Below are 20214 nucleotides of genomic sequence, written 5' to 3' on the forward strand. Positions count from 1 at the left end.
CATTCCTGGTATAAATCCCACCTGGTCATGGTGGATGACCTTCGTAATTACTTGCTGGAGTCTCTTTGCTAATATTCTATTTAAGATTTTTGCATCTATGTTCATTAGGGAGATTGGTCTATAGTTTTCTTTCTCTGTTTTTGGTCTACCTGGCTTTGGAATCAGTACCATATTTGTGTCATAAAAGGAATTTGGTAGGACTCCTTCTTTGCTTATCATATCAAATAATTTGTATAGTATTGGGATTAGTTGCTCTTTGAATGTCTGATAGAATTCACTTGTGAATCCATCAGGCCCTGGCGATTTTTTCTTAGGGAGTTCTTTAATGGCTTGTTCAATTTCTATTTCTGATATGGGATTATTTAGGTATTCTATTTCTTCTGCTGTTAATCTAGGCAGTTTATATTTTTGTAAATATTCGTCCATATCTCCTAAATTGTTATATTTATTGCCATATAATTGGGCAAAATAGTTTTTAATGATTGCCTTAATTTCCCCTTCATTAGAGGTGAGGTCTCCCTTTTCATCTCTTATACTGTCAATTTGGTTTTCTTCTTTCCTTTTTCTTATTAGATTGACTAGTACTTTGTCTATTTTATCTGTTTTTTCAAAGTACCAGCTTCTAGTCTTATTTATTAATTCAATAGTTCTTTTACTTTCGATTTTATTAATTTCTCCCTTAATTTTTAGTATTTCTAATTTAGTTTTCATCTGGGGGTTTTTTATTTGTTCGCTTTCTAATTTTTTGAGTTGCATGCCCAATTCGTTAATCTCTGCCCTCCTTAATTTGTTAATATATGCACTCAAGGATATAAATTTCCCCCTGAGTACTGCCTTGGCTGCATCCCACATAGTTTGGTAGGATGTCTCATCATTGTCATTCTCTTCAATGAAATTGTTGATTGTTTCTATGATTTCTTCTTTGACAATTTGGTTTTGAAGAATCATATTGTTTAATTTCCAATTGGTTTTTGACTTGCCTGTCCAGGTGCCCTTACTAATTATTATTTTTATCGCATTATGATCTGAGAAGGTTACATTTATTATATCTGCTCTTTTGCATTTGTTTGCCATGATTCTATGCCCTATTACATGGTCAATCTTTGTAAATGTACCATGTGCAGCTGAAAAGAAGGTGTATTCCTTTTTGTCCCTATTTATTTTTCTCCACATATCAATTAGATCTAATTTTTCTAGGACTTCATTTATCTCTCTTACCTCTTTCTTATTTATTTTTTGGTTTGATTTATCTAGATCTGAAAGAGGAATATTTAGATCTCCCACTATTATGGTTTTACTATCTATTTCCTTCTTGAGCTCTGCCAGTTTCTCCTTTAAGAATTTGGATGCTATACCACTTGGTGCATATATATTGAGCAGTGTTATTTCCTCATTGTTTATACTGCCTTTAATCAGGATGTAATGACCTTCCCTGTCTTTTTTAATCATACCTATTTTTACTTTGGCTTTGTCAGAGATCATGATAGCCACTCCTGCCTTCTTTTTCTCATTTGATGCCCAAAAGATTTTGCTCATACCCTTAACCTTGAACTTGTGTGTGTCTACCCGCCTCATATGTGTTTCTTGTAGACAACCTATGGTAGGATTTTGGTTTCTGAACCACTCTGCTATTTGCTTCCGTTTTATGAGTGAGTTCATCCCGTTCACATTCAGAGTTACAATTGTTAGTTGTGTATTCACTGACATTTTTTGTATCCTCCCCTAGACCCACTCCTTCTTATTGCACTATTTTCTTTTACACCAGTGGTTTGCTTTCAGCCAGTATCCCTTATCCCCTCCCTTGATTGACTTCCCTTTCTGTCCCCTCCCTTGTTGTTCCCTTATTTTTGTTTTTTTTAAAGACCGAATGAATTCCCTCCCCCTTCTTCTTCCCTCCCTTTTTGGCCTCCCCACTCCCCTGCTCCCTTTGATTTATCCCTTCTGACTTTCTCAGTAGGGTTAGATGGAGTTTTTTATCCAGATGGATAATAAAGCTACTCTTCCTTCTCCGGGTTGATTATACTGAGAGTAAGGTTTGATTATTACCTCTTAATGCTCTCTTCCTCTCCTTCTTATGGTAGTATTTATCCCCTCCCCTTCCCATGCCCTCTTTGTGTGTAATAGAATATCTTATTTTTCTTATTTACTCGGATTTTTCTTGGTGTCCCCTACTCTTCCTCCCCTCTTTCCCACCCCCCATGTCATCTTAGACCATTTAGTATCCTGTCCTCTCCCTATGAATTATTCTTCTGGTTGCTATAATAGTGAATATTATAATAGTGTATAGAGTTCACTTCAGAGAATTATACATAGCATTTCTCCACCTAGTAATACAGATACTTAGATCTTATTTATGCCCTTAAAGAGTCAAGCTTAAAAGACTATGAGTTTTCTTTCTTTTCCCTCTGTTTCTTATTTACCTTTTCATCATCTTTCTCTTGATATCTGTGGTTGAGTGTCAAACTTTCCAATTAGTCCCGGTCTCTTTTGTGCAAAAACTTGGAATTCTTCAATTTTGTTGAATGCCCATACTTTCCCCTGAAAGTATATGGTTAGTTTCGCTGGGTAGTTGATCCGTGGTTGCAGGCCCAGCTCTCTTGCCTTTCTGAATATTGTATTCCAAGCCTTGCGGTCTTTTAGTGTTGAGGCTGCCAGATCCTGTGTGATCCTTATTGGTGCTCCTTGATATTTGAATTGTCTCTTTCTGGCTTCTTGTAAGATTTTTTCTTTGACTCGAAAGCTCTTCAATTTCGCTATTATATTTCTGGGTGTTGACTTTTCTGGGTCCAGTTTAGAGGGTGTTCTATGGATCCTTTCAATGTCTATATTGCCCTCTTGTTGTAGAACTTCAGGGCAATTTTGCTGAATAATTTCTTTGAGTATGGAGTCCATGTTTTTATTAATTTCTGCCTTTTCTGGAATACCAATGATTCTCAAGTTATCTCTTCTAGACCGGTTTTCTTGGTCTGTCACTCTCTCCTTGAGATATTTCATGTTTCCTTCTATTTTATCAGTCTTTTGACTTTGTTTTATTTGTTCTTGTTGTCTTGAGAGATCATTGGTTTCTAAATGTTCGATTCTAGCCTTTAAGGACTGGTTTTCGGCTTTAATGTTTTGGTTTTCGGCTTTAATGTTTTGGTTTTCCTTTTCAATCTGGTCATTTTTGGTCTTCAGTTGTCTTGTCTCACTTTCCAATTGCAAAATTCTGCCTTTTAAACTGTTATTTTCTTGCCAGATTTCTTCCATCTTCCTTAGCATTTCATTTTTAAACTCTTCCATAACTTGTGACCAGCTTTCATTTTTTTGGGGAGGTTTGGATTTTTGTTTTCCCTCCTCTGTTGTCTGGATTTTCTCTGTGTAGAAGTTGTCCAGTGGTCCAGAGTTTCTCTTGATGGTCTTTTTCTTCTGGATTTCCTTATTGCTGGCCATTGTTAGCCCCGCCCCTTTTCCGCTTTGTCTTTGCACTCCGGGTCTGCCTGGGCCTTGCAAGCTTGGGGGGGGGGGGGCCTCCGGTCTCCTTGTCCTCTGGGTCAGGCCTCCTGGTAGTTCCCGGTCTGCCCCTCTGCCCGAGGTTCCTTCAGCAGTCTTTGGGGCTGCTTCCACAGCCGCGCTCCGGTCTGCACCGGGTCCTCACTGGAGGTCCAAGCCTGGGCTGGAGCTCGTTATTCAAGCCTAGGGCAGTGCCTTTGCCTGCGCTGCTGCTCTTAGCGCCCTGCTTTCACCCCCGCAGAAGGTAGTGAAAGTCCGTGGGCTGGAGATCTTTATTTGCCCCTGAGGCAATGCCTTCAGAGCTTGGGAAAGGCTGAGGTTTAGGGGCCTTTGTCCTGGCTGGAGGCGGTGCCTTCACCCACGTGGGCGCTCAGGGAGAGTCCCAGCCACCTGGGGTCCCTAGTCTTGCAGCGCACAGGTACGGGCTCCGGGGCTGCCAGTGGTTATCTGGTTGCCCCAGTCCTGTTTACCTGCTTATGCGTGTTGTGCGAGGTGTGCGGTGTGGGGGGTGGGGGAGGGGCTTCTTCCTCTCGTGTTTTAGTGTGAACTGTTTCACCCCTTTAAAGTGTGGAAATGCCCCGATTCTGCGTACCTTCAATGCTGCGCCCTGTTGTGGGGTTCCTTCGTTCCTCTGGACTCGTTTTTATTTCCCCTTGAGGGGTTCTGTGTGGTTCGGTCAGGAGAGATCGAGCAGCTGCTCCTTACTCTGCCGCCATCTTAACCGGAAGTCCACAGTATTAATTCTAAGACAGAAGGAAAGGGCTTTAAAAAAAAGAAAAAAGAAGACCAGAGAGATGGATATATAGATCTGGGAGTCATTTACTGAGAGTGTCATTTGACATATTGGATGTTACTGTAGGCAAGACACATCAGCTCTTTAAGTCTGTTCCTCATCTGTGAAATGGAGATAACACCTACAATACTTAATACCCATTGATTGTTGTGAGAATCAGATGAAACAATGTGTTTTAAAAGCTTTACAACTTCAAAACAATAGATATGTCTCAACTTACCATAATGCTGAAAATAGTGAAACAGTATATTGAGTGATATAAAGCTCAAGATCTCCCCAGAAAAGTAAAATTTCAAAATAAGAACCAGATATCACAGCTTGTGGACTTATAATTTTTTCAAAAAGTGTAAATTATAGTATTAGAAATTAATAATTTGGGCTTTAGGGTTTTATGGCTAAGCATGTTTTCTATAATTTGTTTTTATTTCTTTTGAATGCCATCTTATTTAAATACTTATATTGAGACATTATAGCAAAGAGTTTGGATTTGGAGTTTAGACAATTTCAGTTTAAATCTTGCTTCTCTTACTACCTTTGAAATGAGCAACAGTAACTACAGATTCAGGAATGGGAACTCTGAGGGGTGAAGTCTCTTAAATGTGGATTCCCAGGTAAGGTGCCAGTATTGGAATCTGAACTCAAGCATTCCTGACCTAGTCTCAGGAATCTCTGATTTTTCATATCTTTAAGATTCCTTCTTTCTCAATTATATAAGAAAGGAAAATTTAAATGGATGATTTCAAAGTTTTCTTCTAGCTACAAATCCTTTACATCTTATGAAATATCTCTGCTAAAGTTCTCTGATGCTCTATTGGGGTGATATGGAGATGGTATAGAAGCAACTAGATGGTTCAGTGAACAGTGATCTAGGCCTGAAGTCAGGAAGACCTAACTTCAAATCTAGCCTTAGGCACATACTGGCCATGTGAACCTGGAAGATCTGTTTACCTCAGTTTCCTCAACTAGTTCAGGTCTTCATCACCTTATAATATGATTATTGCAATGATTTGCTGATGAGGGTGCCTGCTTCAAGTCTCTTCCTTCTTCATTCTCCATTCAGCCAGTTCCCAAGACAAAGGTCTAATCATGTCATAGTCCAGCAGTGGGTGGGGGTAGGATGGGATGATGGGGCTCAATAAATTCCAGTGGCTTCCTATTGCTTCCAGGAGCAAGTACAAAATGTTCTTTTTGGCATTCAAAGCCATTCGTGACCTAGCTCCCTCTTACCTTTTCAATTTTCTTATACCTTTCTCCCCGACATGTACCTTTGAATTCACTGACATTGATCTCCTGGCTGTTCCTCAAATAAAACATTCCATCTCTTAACTCTGGGAATTTTCTCTGGCTGCCTCTCATGCCTGGAACACTCTTTCTTCTTCTCTGATTAGTGACCTCCTTGGCTTCCTTTAAGTACCAGCTAAAACCACGCTTTATATAAGAAGCCTTCCCCAACTCCTCTTGATTCCACTGCCTGCCCTCTGTTACTCATCTCCTGTTTATCCAGTATATAACTTGTTTTATATGTATTTGTTAATGGTTGTCTCCTCCATTTGATTGTAAGCTTCTTTAGGGAAAGGACTATCTTTTGCCTTTTTGTATCCTCAATGCTTAGTACAGTGACTGGCATGGAGTAGTCACTTAACAGATGTTTATTGATTGATTAATTGCTTAATACCCAACTCCCAAGGTTATTGTGGGGATCAAAAGATATATTTGCAAAGCACTTACCACAGTGCCTAGTGCATAGTAGGTACTATATAAATGCTAGCTGTTATTACTATTGTCATTGTTGTTATCTTAGTCTCAAAAGTTTTGCTAGTGGAGTGAACAAAAGCACTAGCAGTTTTTGCCAAGTAGAAGTGTCTCCAAAATTGACCCCTATGCCGAATTCTATATATCTTCTGAAGAGCACCCTAGCCAAATGTGAAGAGCTCTATTACCAGAAGTGTGGCTCTCTGGTGATAAATTGTGTGTCCTAGAAACACATAATTCTCTTTGCTGAGGTCTAGAGGGGGTCTGATCTGCAACAGTGGAACACATCCATAACAATGAAATCATGGATCCTCTATATAAATATTCGTTTTGCCAATATGATATTATTTGAGAATTGTAAGATGGGCTTTTGCTTACTTAAAAAACAAGTTTGACATTATATCTGTGTGAATGCTTGGTTTATGAAAGTCACTTAGAAATGTATATTAATCACATTCCTTTTTTTTTTTTCTTTTAGGTTTTTGCCAAGCTGGAAAAGACTTGAGACTCGTGTCCATTTCTAATGAGCCAATTGAAGTACCTTCAGGCTTCCTCCTTGTTGGGGCAAAGTCTCCCAATCTGCCAGACCACCTTCTGGTTTGTGCTGTTGATAAAAGATTCTTACCAGATGATAACGGGCACAATGCCCTGCTGGGTAAGTAAAATATTTGCAGAGGCATATTTAGAGTTGCCATTTTGCACAGATGAGGAGGAGAGGCATAAAAGAGGCACAAAAGAAAACTTTTTTTCCCCAGATGATTATTTCTTGTGGTCATTATTGTACATCAAGGGTTCTTAACCCTTTTTTTTCCTTGGATCTCTTTGGTAGTCTAATGATTCCTATGGAGCATTTCTTAGAATAAATTTTAAAAATAATAGAAGATTATTTCCCATGTGATAATAGGTTAAAGGATATCAACAGGCATTTTTAGATGAAGAAATCAAAAGTATCTATAGTCATGAAAAAAATGTTCTAAATCACTGTTGATTAGAGAATGTGAATTAAAACAACTCTGAGGTATATGACAGAAATTGAAAATGATAAAGGTTGGAGGGGATATGGGAAAATTTGGGCACTAATGCATTATTGGTGGAGTTGTGAACTGATCCAGCCATTCTGGAGAGCAATTTGGAACTATGCTCAAAGGGCTATAAAATTGTGCATGTCCTTTGATCCAGTAATACCACTACTAGGTCTGTATCCAAAAGAGATTTAAAAAAAGGAAAAGGACCTATTTGTACAAAAATATTTAGAGCAGCTCTTTTTTATGGTGATAAAGATTTGGAAATTGAGGAGATGTCCATCAGTTGGGGAATGACTGAACAAGTTGTGGTAGATTATGATGGAATACTATCATGTTATGAGAAATGAAGAGCAGGAGGATTTCAGAAAAACCTGGAAAAACCTATTGTATACAGTAATAATATTGTCAAATGATCAATTGTGAATGACTCAGCTATTCTCAGCAATATAACAATCCAAGACAATTCCAAAAGACTCATGATGAAAAATGATATCTACCATCCGAGAAAGAATTGATGGAGTCTGAATGCAGATTGAAATATTGTTTTTCACTTAATTTTTTCCTGTGTTATTTTTGTTTTTTTTTCAATATGTCTTCTCAACGTGACCAAAATGGAAATATATTTTGCATGATCACACATATGTAATCTAGATAAGATTGCTTCCTAGCTCAGGGTGGAGTGAGAGAAAGGAGGGAGAGAAAGAAATTGAACCTTACACTTTGGAAAACAAATGTTAAAAAAATATGTAATTGGGAAAAATAATAGAAGGAAATGCTAAGTTTCAGTTAGAGATGAAAAAAAATAAAGATGTATTTTTCCCATCTAAGTGAATAGATCACCTTAAAACTACATAGACCCTTTGGGTGATTCAATAGTAAGTCACTTAGATGTCATTTAAATGCTTATTTTCTTTGCAAAAGATAACTAGGATTTAGATACTATGATTGGATGGAAAGACCACTGACATTAGGAGACCAGTTTAAGTACTGCTTTTGCTACCAGCTATGTATCCATTAGTCAGTCATTTCACCAACTCTAAACCTGTTTGCTCTCCTGTAAAACTGAGATACATACTTACCTCACGAACTTTCATATGAGTATGTACTTTCTGAACTTGAAAATCTTATTCAAATTAGTGATTTTTATAGACCCATAGGATTTAAAGCTGACAAGGGAACTTAGTTTATGTCTAACCCCTTTATTTTACAGTGAAGGGTCTGAGGTAATATAGTGACTTAAAAAATTATACTTTGAATAAAATTGCACTCTGATACCTTCTTAATGGCGTAAAGGTAAACTTGGGTCTTTGAAGGCTGTGCCAATGGACAAACTTTGGCAAGTCTTGCCCAGGTGCAAAGGTTTGAATAAGGTCCTAGTGATTGATTAAATGATCAGTCTAAGTTTAAAAGGGCTTATCACCAGATAAGTTACACTTGCTTTGTAGCCAAGGTGAGTCTCAGAGTTTTTAGTAAATCTATTAAGAGGCCTTCAGGTGGCACAGTAGATAAGAGTGTTGGACTTGGAGTCAGGAAGACCCAAGTTCTAAACCTGCCTCAGATATTAATTATGTGACTCTGGGAAAGTCACTTAACCTTTTTCAGCTTTAATATCCTCATTTGTAAAATGGGAATAATAATAGCATCACCTCACTGAGTTGTGGGCTTCTTTCAGGAGATGCTTACAAATATATTATTGAATTTGCGAAATGGTTACTAGCAAGAATAATGAGCCAAACTGGGTGAGATAGAGCTTAATAAATATAATACAGAGTACTTTTGGGTTAAAAAAATCAATTTCATGAATACCAAGTGGGGAAGAGCTGGTTAGGTAGTAGTTTCTATGAGAAAAAAAAATCTTAGTTTTTGTGGAGTCAGCTTGAGATAAGTCAATAAGAAGCATAACCTCTAGAATAAGGAAGGAGAGAGTTCTGATGCATTCTGCCCTAGCTGGGCAGAATCCCCCTGGGATACTACATTCAGCGCTGGGCACGTTATATGAAAGATCTAGCTAGTGCATTTCCAGAAGAAGGCAACCCGGATGATTAGAGTCAAGTCAACAAGCATTAAAAAAACACCTACTATGTAATGATTCAGAGAAAGGCAGAGCAATAAACATTTGTTAAGCACCTGCTATGTGCCAGGTACTGTGAAAGTCCTTGACCTCAGTCAAATGGGGAAGACAATATGAAAATAACCATGTAGGGGTGGCTTAGTAGAACAGTGGATAGAGTGCCAGGCCCGAAGTCGGGAGGAGCCTGGGTTCAAATCTGGCCTCAGACATTTCCTAGCTGTGTGATTCTGGGCAAATCACTTAACCCCAATTGCCTAGCCCTTACTACTCTTCTGCCTTAGATGCAATATTTATTAATAATGATTCTCAGACAGAAGGCAAAGTTTTTTTGTGTTTTTTTAAAAGAAAGTAACTGAACAAACTATATACAGAAAAAATAGAAATAATCAACAGAGAAAAGATACTAGAATTAAGGGGAATAGGGAATTGGGAATTCTGTAGAAGGTGAGTTTTAGTTGGGACTCCAGGAAATTCAGGAGATAAAGATAAAGTAGGAGAGAATGTCAGGCATGGAATTCTCTCCATATTCAGTGAAAATGGGACTTAGGAGAGGAGATGGAGTGTCAGTGTTAGAAGACTGGAAAGGAGGGAGAGGGGCAGACTATGAAGAGTTTTCAAAAGCAAAAAGGACTTTATGTTTTTGATACTGGACAGAACTGAGAGCCACAGAAGAGGGCTGGAAAACATGCTATTGGAAGATTAGTTCAACAATGGGGATAATAAAACTTGTAGAATAGAAAATTTAGAAGGCACATGACAACTTTATGTATCTAAAAGATTGTCACAGGGAGGAGAAATGAATTGCTTGTTCTGTCTGGTCTCAGTGTAAAACTGTTAGTATTGGGTGGATGTTACCAAGACCCAGATTTTGGTTCACTATGAAGAAAAACTTTTTAAAGAATTAGAGTTATTGTTGGGTGTGATGGTGAATGTCTGTGATCCTTGCTACTGGGGAAACTAAGGCTGGTGGATCTCTTGAGCTTGGGAGTTCTGAGTTGAAGTAAGGCCTGGCTAATTGAATGTCCACATTAAATTTGACAATTAGTTGATTCAGTAGACAGAGTGCCGAGATTGGAGTCAGGGAGTCTCATCTTTGAAAGTTCAAATCTGGCCTTAGACACTTACTTAAGCCTGAGCAAGTTACTTAACTCTGTTAGCTTAGTTTCTCCATCTGTAAAATGAGCTGAAGAAGGAAATGGAAAACCAATGCATAGCTTTGCCAAGAAAACCCCAAATGGGATCAGGAAGAGTTGGACATGACTGAAATGACTCAACAACAATAATGCTTCTAGTTTCCCAGGAGATGAGGGTCTCCAGAATGCCTAAGGAGGGGCCTAGGTAGGAGATGGAGCAGATCAAAGCTTTTCATGGAGATCAAAGATCAATACTGGGATCAGGACAGAGAGTGGCCACTGGACTTCTAGTAGTCTGGGTGAGACAAGGAGTTCAAAAAATAAAAGTTATAAAACAACCCCCCCCCCAAAGAAATAAGTGCTATCTCAAAGTACAAAAGGATGCTTTGGAAGGTAGTGAAGTTATTCAAGCAAAAAGACCTTCAGAGACCAATTTTTGGGATGCTACAGAGGATTTCTCTTTTAGTTCCAGGTCAGACTAGCCGGGCACTTAGCTTTTCCTTCCAGCCTTTAGCTTTTTTGGTGTTTTTTGTGATCCTTACCTTTACCAGCTCTTTACTTCACCAGTAGGTTTCTCTTGCTGATTCTCACTTCAGAAGGGGTATCTTTCAATTGTTAGCCTTATTCCTCTTTGCTTTTCAGGATATTCAATCTTACTAAACTTTTGGAGAAGGACCAAAACAAAAAAGCAAGATTGGGTGATGGGTTCATTTGTACCAAAGTGAGAGGAGACCTGTTATTCTAGTTTGAGAGCCCTGGGATCCAGGCAGCCTAGGTTCTAGTCAAGAATCTGTCATGAATTAGCTTTGACTTTGAGAAAGTGACAAATCTCTCCTTAATTTATTCATCTATAAGACTGAGAGATTGGACTAATTTCCTTCTATTTCACATTCTATAATTATTGAGCTTAATTTACTAGATTATGCATAAAATATCTTTAAATCTGGTTTTCTTAGCAGATTGACATAGTATATAGGGGGCAAGAGAAGTGAAGCATTTCTCACAGAACTGGAAGATCTCTGAAGTGGAATTGACCTTAACCATCAATCCTAGTCTAACCTCTCTTTTTGATTGTTGAGCTGAGACCCAGCCCTGAGAAGTGACTTGTTCAAGGTCACTTATCTGCTTTCCCATGCATTTTTTGTGCACAAAAACTTAAGTCTCCTGCTGGTTTGAGGCAGTCTGTGGACTCTGAAACCAAGAAGGAAAATGAGAGCAAAGAAAAGAGTTTAGTTAACTTTGAAGTCAAATTCTCTTTTCATGAGCAACTTGGTAAAATCATATAGATCCTAGACATTTCCCTTTTTAAAGATGAGAAGAATAAGGATTTTGAAAAGAACCTGAGCATGATACTAGCGACTCTGGCAGCTGATGTGTTTTGGGGGAGCTGGATATGGTAGTTTGCTCAATATTTGATCTTGTGGCAATGGATGGGTCAGAATACCATTGAGCATGCCTATAAAGGACTTGAGTGTGGGTGTTAAATCAAGCAAGGATTGTTGCCTTAGAGACAGGAATCTTTCAATTCATTCAGTACCCAGCCTTGTTAACAACTTAAACTCCTTCGGCAGTTGCACAGAGGAAGTAGTATCTTTCTTAATTGCCTGCTAAACAGGCTCCTGCAATGGGTAATAAGGGACAGTTGGTAATAACCTATGCTTTTTTCTTTTAGAATAATGCTTTATGTCCCAGGCTTTCCCACTTGACAACTGTTTGGGCTTCCTGCCATTAACCCCTGTGACTCCTCAGGGGGAAGATTATCTCCCTACAACATACCAGTGACCAAAGCTGAGTGCCTTTTAGTGGCCTATAAAAACAAGGCTGGGATATATCTTGGGGAAGCAGTGAGTTTTTACTTCTCAGTATGAACTGAGTTTTGTTGTAGTGACTTGACAAAGAGTCTGCTTGAACAGTTTTATAAGAGAAAAGGTCGCAGAAATAAAAGTGAGGTGTGTGCTGAAGCTTTGTTCTGCTACATATCCGAAAGCAAGGCATAGAAGGAAAAATGAAAATCTTGTAAAAAAAATTCTTAACTGGATCTGTCATCTGAGGACGAGTGGTCCTTTTTACCTGTTTCAGCCTGAATTCCTTCATCTGTAAAATAAGAGGTTGGGACTAGATGACCTCTAAGATCATTTCTAGCTCTAAATCCCCATTAACTGAGAATTTTTAGATTCGAGAAGAGTCTCCATTCCTCATCTTTGGCGGTAGTGGTGGGAAAGCAGTGGTTTTTACTCTGAAGGGAAAAAAGAGACAGGTTTTGAAGTTCTCTGGTTATTTGACAAATAACCTTTGGGGCTCTATTCTTGATATGGTGAGAGTTCACTTGAAGGGATTTTTTTTTTTAGTCTGGGAGCAATAATTTAATGTACCAGAAACTCTTGGAAAATAGGGATTGTCTTATTCTTTGTATTTGTATTCCCAGGGTCTGGAACATAGTAGACACTTAAAAAATGCTTGTTGGTAGATTGATTTTAGCTTGTTAATCATCTTTTGGGCTTCTTAGGTCATCATGAGGATTATTATCTTAAACCAGAATCTCTCATGTTTCTTGTATTTCCTTAAAAAAATTTTTTTTTTAGCAATTTAGGTAGGGTACCAATCTTACTGCTCTCATTTCACATTTTAATCCAATTTTCATTAGAATTCTTTGCTGATATCCTTGGAAGGAGTTCCCCATCTTCCAATAATACCACTACTTTGTAGTATGTAATTATGTATCATCCAGTTGTTTTATGCCCACTAATATAATCCCAAATATCCTCTAGATCAGAGGTGTTAAACTCATGCCCAACAAAACTCTGGAGGGGAAGGAACCAGATTAAAATGTAATTGGGAAATATATAACAAAATAAGTAAAAATACAATGTGATATAGATAATGTCAATTTGTGGTCTTGTAAATCAACATGCAATCTACAGGGAATGGTTTCTATTTGAATTTGATACTATTGCTTGGACTAATCTACTTAAACAAAAATTCTTTCTTCCAATAAATATATCTCCATTATAAATACATCTCCAATACATGTGCCTACCATGATGAGAATAACGTAGGAACTATTTTTATACTGTGATATAGTGGTAATCTTCCTGTTTCATCTGTCCAATAAAATGTCCAACATCTTTTGCCAAGTCTTTTATAATTTAGTTCAATTGAACATTTACTGTTTCCATGAAAGGCTCTGTACTAGGTGCTAAGGATATAGAGCTAAAAAATGAAACAATTACTATAAAATAGGGATCATCATAATATTTAGTACCTAGTAATATCTAGTTTTAAAAATTAAATGAAATATTTGTAAAGCACTGAGTACTGGGCCTGGAACATTTTTTGTTGCTGATCAGTTTTTTTCAATTGTGTCCCATTCTTTGTGACCCCATTTGAAGTTTTCTTGGCAAAGATACTAAAGGGTTTGACATTTCCTTCTCCAGCTCATTGTATAGATGAGGAGATTGAAGCCAATAGACTTAAGTGACTTGCCCAGGGTCACACAGCTAGTGTCTGAGACCAGATTTGAACTCTTGAACATGAGTCTTCTGATGCCAAGCCTAGAGCATAGTAGGCATTTATTAAATGATTGTTTACTTTCATCTTTCTATTCTTATAGATGTAACATCATAAGGTTAGAGCTGGAAAAGAATCATAGAGAACATGTAGTTTAATGCCCATATTTTGCAGTTGAGTAAATTAATGTCTAGAGAAATTAAAATAGGTGGTCTTGAATATGAGTCTCTTAAAGCTTGATCCAGTGGTCTTTCCCTGTGCTGTATTGCCTCTACAGCTCAGCCTGTTATCTTTGTGATTTAAATTTTGTTTCCCTGTGTGTGTGTTTTTTTTTTTTAAACTTTTCCTTTCTGTCTTAGTAGCGACTCTTAAGACAGTAGGGCAAGAGCTAGGCAAAGGGGTTTAAGGGACATGTCCAAGTAACTAGGAAATTTCTGAGGACATATTTGAACTCAATTCTTCCTGATTCCAGATCTGGTACTTTATCCACAGTGCTGCCCATAGTTTCCCTGGTTTTTAACCCTGCCTCCCTATCTTTAGTTTAAGGTATTTAAAACCAACCAACCAACAACAACAAAAAAATGGTAACTAATTTGTTTTTCTTTGTTTTTCTTTTTTTTTCTTTTAAACCCTTAAGTTCTGTGTATTGACTTATAGGTGGAAGAGTGGTAAGGGTAGGCAATGGGGGTCAAGTGACTTGCCCAGGGTCACACAGCTGGGAAGTGTCTGAGACCGGATTTGAACCTAGGACCTCCCATCTCTAGGCATGGCTCTCAATCCACTGAGCTACCCAGCTGCCACCTAATTAATTTGTTTTTGAACTTTGAAATAAGTCTTTTTATATGTCTGGGCAGCTTCTACTTGACAATTTGTTTTCCTGGTCTCTACACATACATAGTTTAGTTTTGGGCACATAAATTTTAGGCAATATACAAGTCCAAATATAGAGTTATTTCATTGGCTCCTTTGTTAGTGGCCACTCTGCATTTGGTATTTAAATGATGGGTTAGAATCTTACCTCTGAAACTTAATTGCTCTGTGTTCATGGGCATCTTAGAAGCACATTCTCTCATCTATTAAATGAAGATAACAAAATTTGTATTTGAGAGGCAGCATGACAAAGAAGCTATAGCCAGTCTCAAGAACCAGAGAGGCTTGGGTGTGAGTCTTGCCTCTGACATATATTTGTTCTGTGATTCTGAGCAAGCATATTCCCTTTCTATGCCTCAGGCAGCTCTATAAGTTTACAAATTGTCATTAGATTTACATTGATGGTGAACACTTCTTCATTTGGAGCCTCCTTCCTTGAGGAAATCATATCCTCCAAAGCACCTATATAATAGGTTTGTTACTGTCTTAATGTCAATTCTTCAAGGATCTTCTTCGTATGAGTTCTTTTTCCACTGAGACGGATTGTAATTCTTCCATGTGTATAACCTTCAGGAGTTTCTGTAACTGAAAAATTTATCATTCTGTGGCCAACTAGATAAGAGTGGTCTTGGGCAATTGACATATAGGCGGTCATCAGGCTTGGACCCAAAGCCTTTCTAGTTTACCAGAGCCTGTCAACTCTTGTGCCTCATTCATGTTGTTTCTAAGGATCTCTCATATTATCCCCATGCCACAATATGGCATCAGAGGGTTACTTTAGTAGACTTATCATGTCTCAGCTATACAAATAAATCTGTGGTCTCATTGACATGACTATTTCCTCTAGTGATACAGATTGTAGCCCAGCTATGGCTACACACCCTGTGATACTCTCATCCATGTTTTTCCAGAAGACTACTGCAGGGGATACATTCAATATACTGGGGAGCTTCCTTGCTTTCTTTTGATCTTTCAAGGAAATAAGTTGTATGTGGATTCTCACTTGCACTTAATATATGACTAAACCTCCTCTTTCTTCCTCCTCTTCCTCTTGCTCCTTACTTTTTCCTTCTTTCCTTCTCTACTTCCTCCATCATCCTCTTTCTTCTTCTCATTTTCCCCAGGTTGGAAGTGTTCCCACCACTTGTAGACCTGATCCTTCTGCCATATGGTATGAGAGTATGTCTAGGCTGCACTTTGCCCTTCTTTTAAAAACTAAACCAAACCCTATCCTTTTGCTTTAGAATTGATACCTAAGATCAATTCCAAGGCAGAAGAGCAGTAAGGGCTAGGAGGTGAGGGTTAAGTGACTTGCTGAAGGTCCCACAGCTAGGAAGTGCCTGAGACCAGATTTGAAACCACGTCTTCCTGACTACAGGCCTGACTCTCTATCCACTGTGCTATGTAGCTGCCCACACTCTTAGTTGCCTTCTGGCTTTCTTCTTGTTTTACTCTTTAATGCCCTTTGGATGACTTTGCTTAGTTGAATCTTGGTAGTCTTTCTTTACATTGATTTTCCCCTCCAGTTCTTGCTGTTTTATGAAGCAGTATTGGGATAGTGCCCATAGTCTTCCATTGCCCTATATTTTATAGATATGGTGATGTTCTAAAGCACAGTTGTCTTTAGTTTCCATATTTCTCTACTTGGTAAGCCAAAGGAGTATGACTAAGGTAGTTTTTAGGCTTTTAAAAAATTTCATTATGATAGTTGATTCATATCAATTTAATTGCTATATTAAATTGTTAACATCAGTTTTGACATCTTTTATTTTATATACTTCCCATTTTTGGTGTCTATTTTATTTAGAAAAATAGGTCAGGTCAGATTAGAGTTGTCTTAATTGGATGTCATTATTTTTCTCAATTTTATTTGAATTTTGTACTAGTTTTGATCTTTATTCTGGCATGTTAGTAATTTGACTACAAAGGCAACTGATGCCTGAAAATGACTCCCACATCAATAATGGATCTTTTCATGTCTCTTAAAATCTAATTAATGATATTTGTTGTGATGGTTTTCATTTGCTCATCATATCTGGAGCTTCCTGGTTGTTTTATTGAAAAGGAAGTATCTTTATAAAATTTTTTTTGAAAATTTTTAAAATTTTGAACATTTTCTCCTAGTTACATATTTCATGTTCTTTCCCTCTCCCCCAATCTCCCCTAACCCCCCCCCATAGCCAACGTACAATTCCACTGGGTTTTACACGCATCATTGATCAAGACCTAATTCCATATTATTGATAGTTGGACTAGAGTTATCATTAGTGTCTACATCCCCAATAATATCCTCAACAACCCATGTGTTCAAGCAGTTGTTTTTCTTCTGTGTTTCTACTCCCACAGTTCTTCTTCTGAATGTGGCTGTTTTTCTTTCTTATAAGTCCCTCAGCCTTGCTCTGGATCCTTGCATTGCTGCTAATAGAGAAGTCAGTTATGGTCGATTGTACCACAGTGTATCAGTCTCCGTGTACAATGTTCTCCTGGATCTGCTCCTTTCACTCTGCATCAATTCCTGGAAAAGGAAGTATCTTGATATATAGATGTAAAGCTTCAGTGTAGCCTATGAGACTTTGCTTATTTCTTCATGATAAATCATATTTTCCTACATATTTTCACCTGTCTCTCCATCCTTACCATGCATTGAAAACAAAAAAGAGTGCCAAAGTATATGATGACTTAATTTCTTTGTAGAGTTTCTCAACTTCTTCACCTGGTGTAATAGATGTGGTTACAATCCCTGAAATTATTTTCACGGTGGCCTTTTTGTAGATATTTGTCATGAGCATCACAGTATGATTCAAGAAATTATGTTTCTTGTTGCTTTGGGATGCATAATATTTCCTACTCTATGAGTTCCCTCTCTAAGGAGAAATTTGTGAGCCATCCATCAGTTTAGCTGCAATTTTCTTCTATCTTCTTATTTTGTTTATCCTGAAATTGTTAAAATTGATACAATTCAGGGCAGCTAGGTGGCCTACCAGATAGAGTGCCAGGTCTAGAGTCAGGAGGACTTAGTTCAAATCTGGCCTCAGTAATTTCTTAATTGTGTGACCCTGGACAAGTCACTTAACCCCTTTTAAGCCCTTGACCTTTTGTCTTAGAGTACTTACTAGACCAGAAAGTAAGGGTTAAAAAAATAGATATAATTCATTTCTTTGAAGGGTATTTCTAATTGTTGGTCATCAGCCCAGGGTTTCACACTTAGGGTACCAACAGCTAACCTAGTTTTTATATTGTTTAAAAGCTATATGATTCTTCATACCATTACTCCCCTTCTAACATTTTTTTTTCCATTGTGTCACCGTCACTGCAGAAGTGGAAGGGAGTTCTACAGAAGTGAGAATCATTTTGCGTTTTTCTTTGTTTCATGAGTTTCAGTGGCCAAAATGATCAGTTAGCATATGATCATTTTACGCAATCATTCAATCTCTAAATATTTATTAAGTAACTACTATGTGCCGCTAGGGGATAGAAATGCAAGAATGAACAAGCCCTGCTCACAATGAGATTACAATTCAATGGACAACTCCATATTTAGCAAAACAAGGCGAAAAGAAGACAGTTTATTGCTGAGGCCATACTTAAAGGCTTTCCAGGGTGGAAAAAGCTATAGCTTTTTGGTACCTGTTGTCACTGTTACACCATAATAAGACATTGGAACAGGATTTAAGGTAGTGGTAGTATCTGTTAATTTGTATATTTATTTGATTTAATTCTTATAATTACCCTTATAGATTTACTGACCACAAAAATGAGCAATTTGGCTTACTTTCTTTTTCTTTTTTTTTTTTTTTAAACCCTTACCTTCCATCTTGGAATCGATACTGTGTATTGGTCCCAAGGTAGAAAAGTGGTAAGGGCTAGGCCAGGGGTCAGCAACCTTTTTTGACCGTGAGAGCAATAAACGCCACATTTTTTAAAATGTAATTTTGCAAGAGCCGTACAGTGCTCATAGTGCACGCTCCTGTAACAGCGCCTGAAAAAAAATTGACTTTATGGCTCCTGCAGAAAGAGCCATGTCTGGCCCTCAAAAGAGCCAGATATGGCTCGAGAGCCATATGTTGCCGACCCCTGAGCTAGGCAATGGGGATTAAGTGACTTGCCCAGGTTCACACAGTTAGGAAGTGTCTGAGGTCATACTTGAACCCAGGACCTCCCATCTTTAGTCCTGGTTCTCAATTCACTGAGCTACCTAGCTGCTCCCAACAGCTTGGCGTTCATCTTCATCTGAACTGGATCCATGATTCTTGCCTTTATGAAACTTAGAATAATGAAAACTGACCTTTTTTTAACTCATGTAGTTAATGAGAAAATGCTCACAGGGTCAAGGGCATAGGTTTTATCTTTATTTGGCCTTCAAAGGTTCGTACACTTAGAATTGTTAGAAAACTCTCTGATATTATTTATCCAAATCTCATATTTTTCAGAGAAAGAAGCTGAGACCTAAAGGGGTAAAGTGATTCTTATAAGGTGACACACTTACTAAATATAATCAGGATTGAATCCAGTTCCTTTGACACAAGTTTTTTTTTCCTACTATACCAAGTTGCGAGTTAATTTCCATAGAGAAATACTGTTAGATGGTCCCAAGAGTAATGGTAGCCATTCCTCTCACTAACAAATTACTTATTTGGAGAGAACAGGGATGGCACAGGACAACTGATCAATTCTCCTTGAACAGAAAATCAGAGTATCTGCTTATTTGATAAGAGGACAAAAAGACGGAGCAACCCATACTATTCTTAGCCAGCCATTCAGTCTGCTACAGAGTGCTGCATAGGGGACAAGAGACCAATGCCAATGGGCTGGTTTATGGTCACTTGTATAGAGAGCTCTCAGGTCAAATATTAGCTAAATGGAGTTAAAGAAGGAAGAAAGCCCAAAGTGCCAGCTACTGAATTGAGAGAAGTGCCTTATATTTTTATACCTCCCTGAGATTCAAGGTTGGGAGAAACCTGACTTCCTATTCACATGAAAGAGCCAGTAATAAACTGAGGCTATTCTTTCCAAACAAGGAGGGCAGCCAGACAGCTACAAACAGCCATTTCCACAGCAGTAGAAGTATATAGACCACCCAGGAAGTGCCAAAGAAACTACTTCAGAAGGCAGCCATTTAAAATACGATTATGGAGCTGAAAGAGACTTTAAGACACAGAATACCAGAGCTGAAGGGGACTTGACATACCATCAAGTACAACCCTTTCATTTTACAGGCATGGCAAGTGTATCTAAGAGAGATTAAGTGACTTGTTGAAGGTGGAACGGCCAAGAGTCAGAACAAGTCTTGGAATTCCAGACAAGAATATTTTCCATTCTGCTATGTTAATGCTAAAGAGAATGAAAAACAGGCAATACAGAAGGAGACAAATGCTACTTTCAAACCAAAACTCAAGCAGGAATTAAATAAAATATAAAGTAGTAAATTCATCCTTGTAAGAATGATTAAAATATAGGACAACTAATAGGTATAGGATAGGCAGATGTTGTGGTATAGGAGAGATTTTCTTTAATGGAAGAGATTCTTTTTTTTTTTTAAATCTGTGAATCTTTTTTAAAACTATTTATTTAATT

At 37.9% G+C, this 20214-nt stretch overlaps 1 protein-coding gene across 1 annotated transcript in view; it reads left to right on the plus strand.

Moving 5' to 3' along the window:
- GREB1 (growth regulating estrogen receptor binding 1) overlaps nucleotides 1-20214 on the plus strand; it is a 160277-nt gene that overhangs the window by 24666 nt on the left and 115397 nt on the right. The window contains exon 2 of the mRNA XM_044659545.1: nucleotides 6513-6689. Coding sequence (XP_044515480.1) covers nucleotides 6513-6689 — 177 coding nt within the window. The remainder of the gene's footprint in view (nucleotides 1-6512; nucleotides 6690-20214) is intronic.

The sequence above is a fragment of the Gracilinanus agilis genome, chromosome 2 (genome assembly GCF_016433145.1).
Source record: "Gracilinanus agilis isolate LMUSP501 chromosome 2, AgileGrace, whole genome shotgun sequence".
Classification (NCBI taxonomy): domain Eukaryota; kingdom Metazoa; phylum Chordata; class Mammalia; order Didelphimorphia; family Didelphidae; genus Gracilinanus; species Gracilinanus agilis.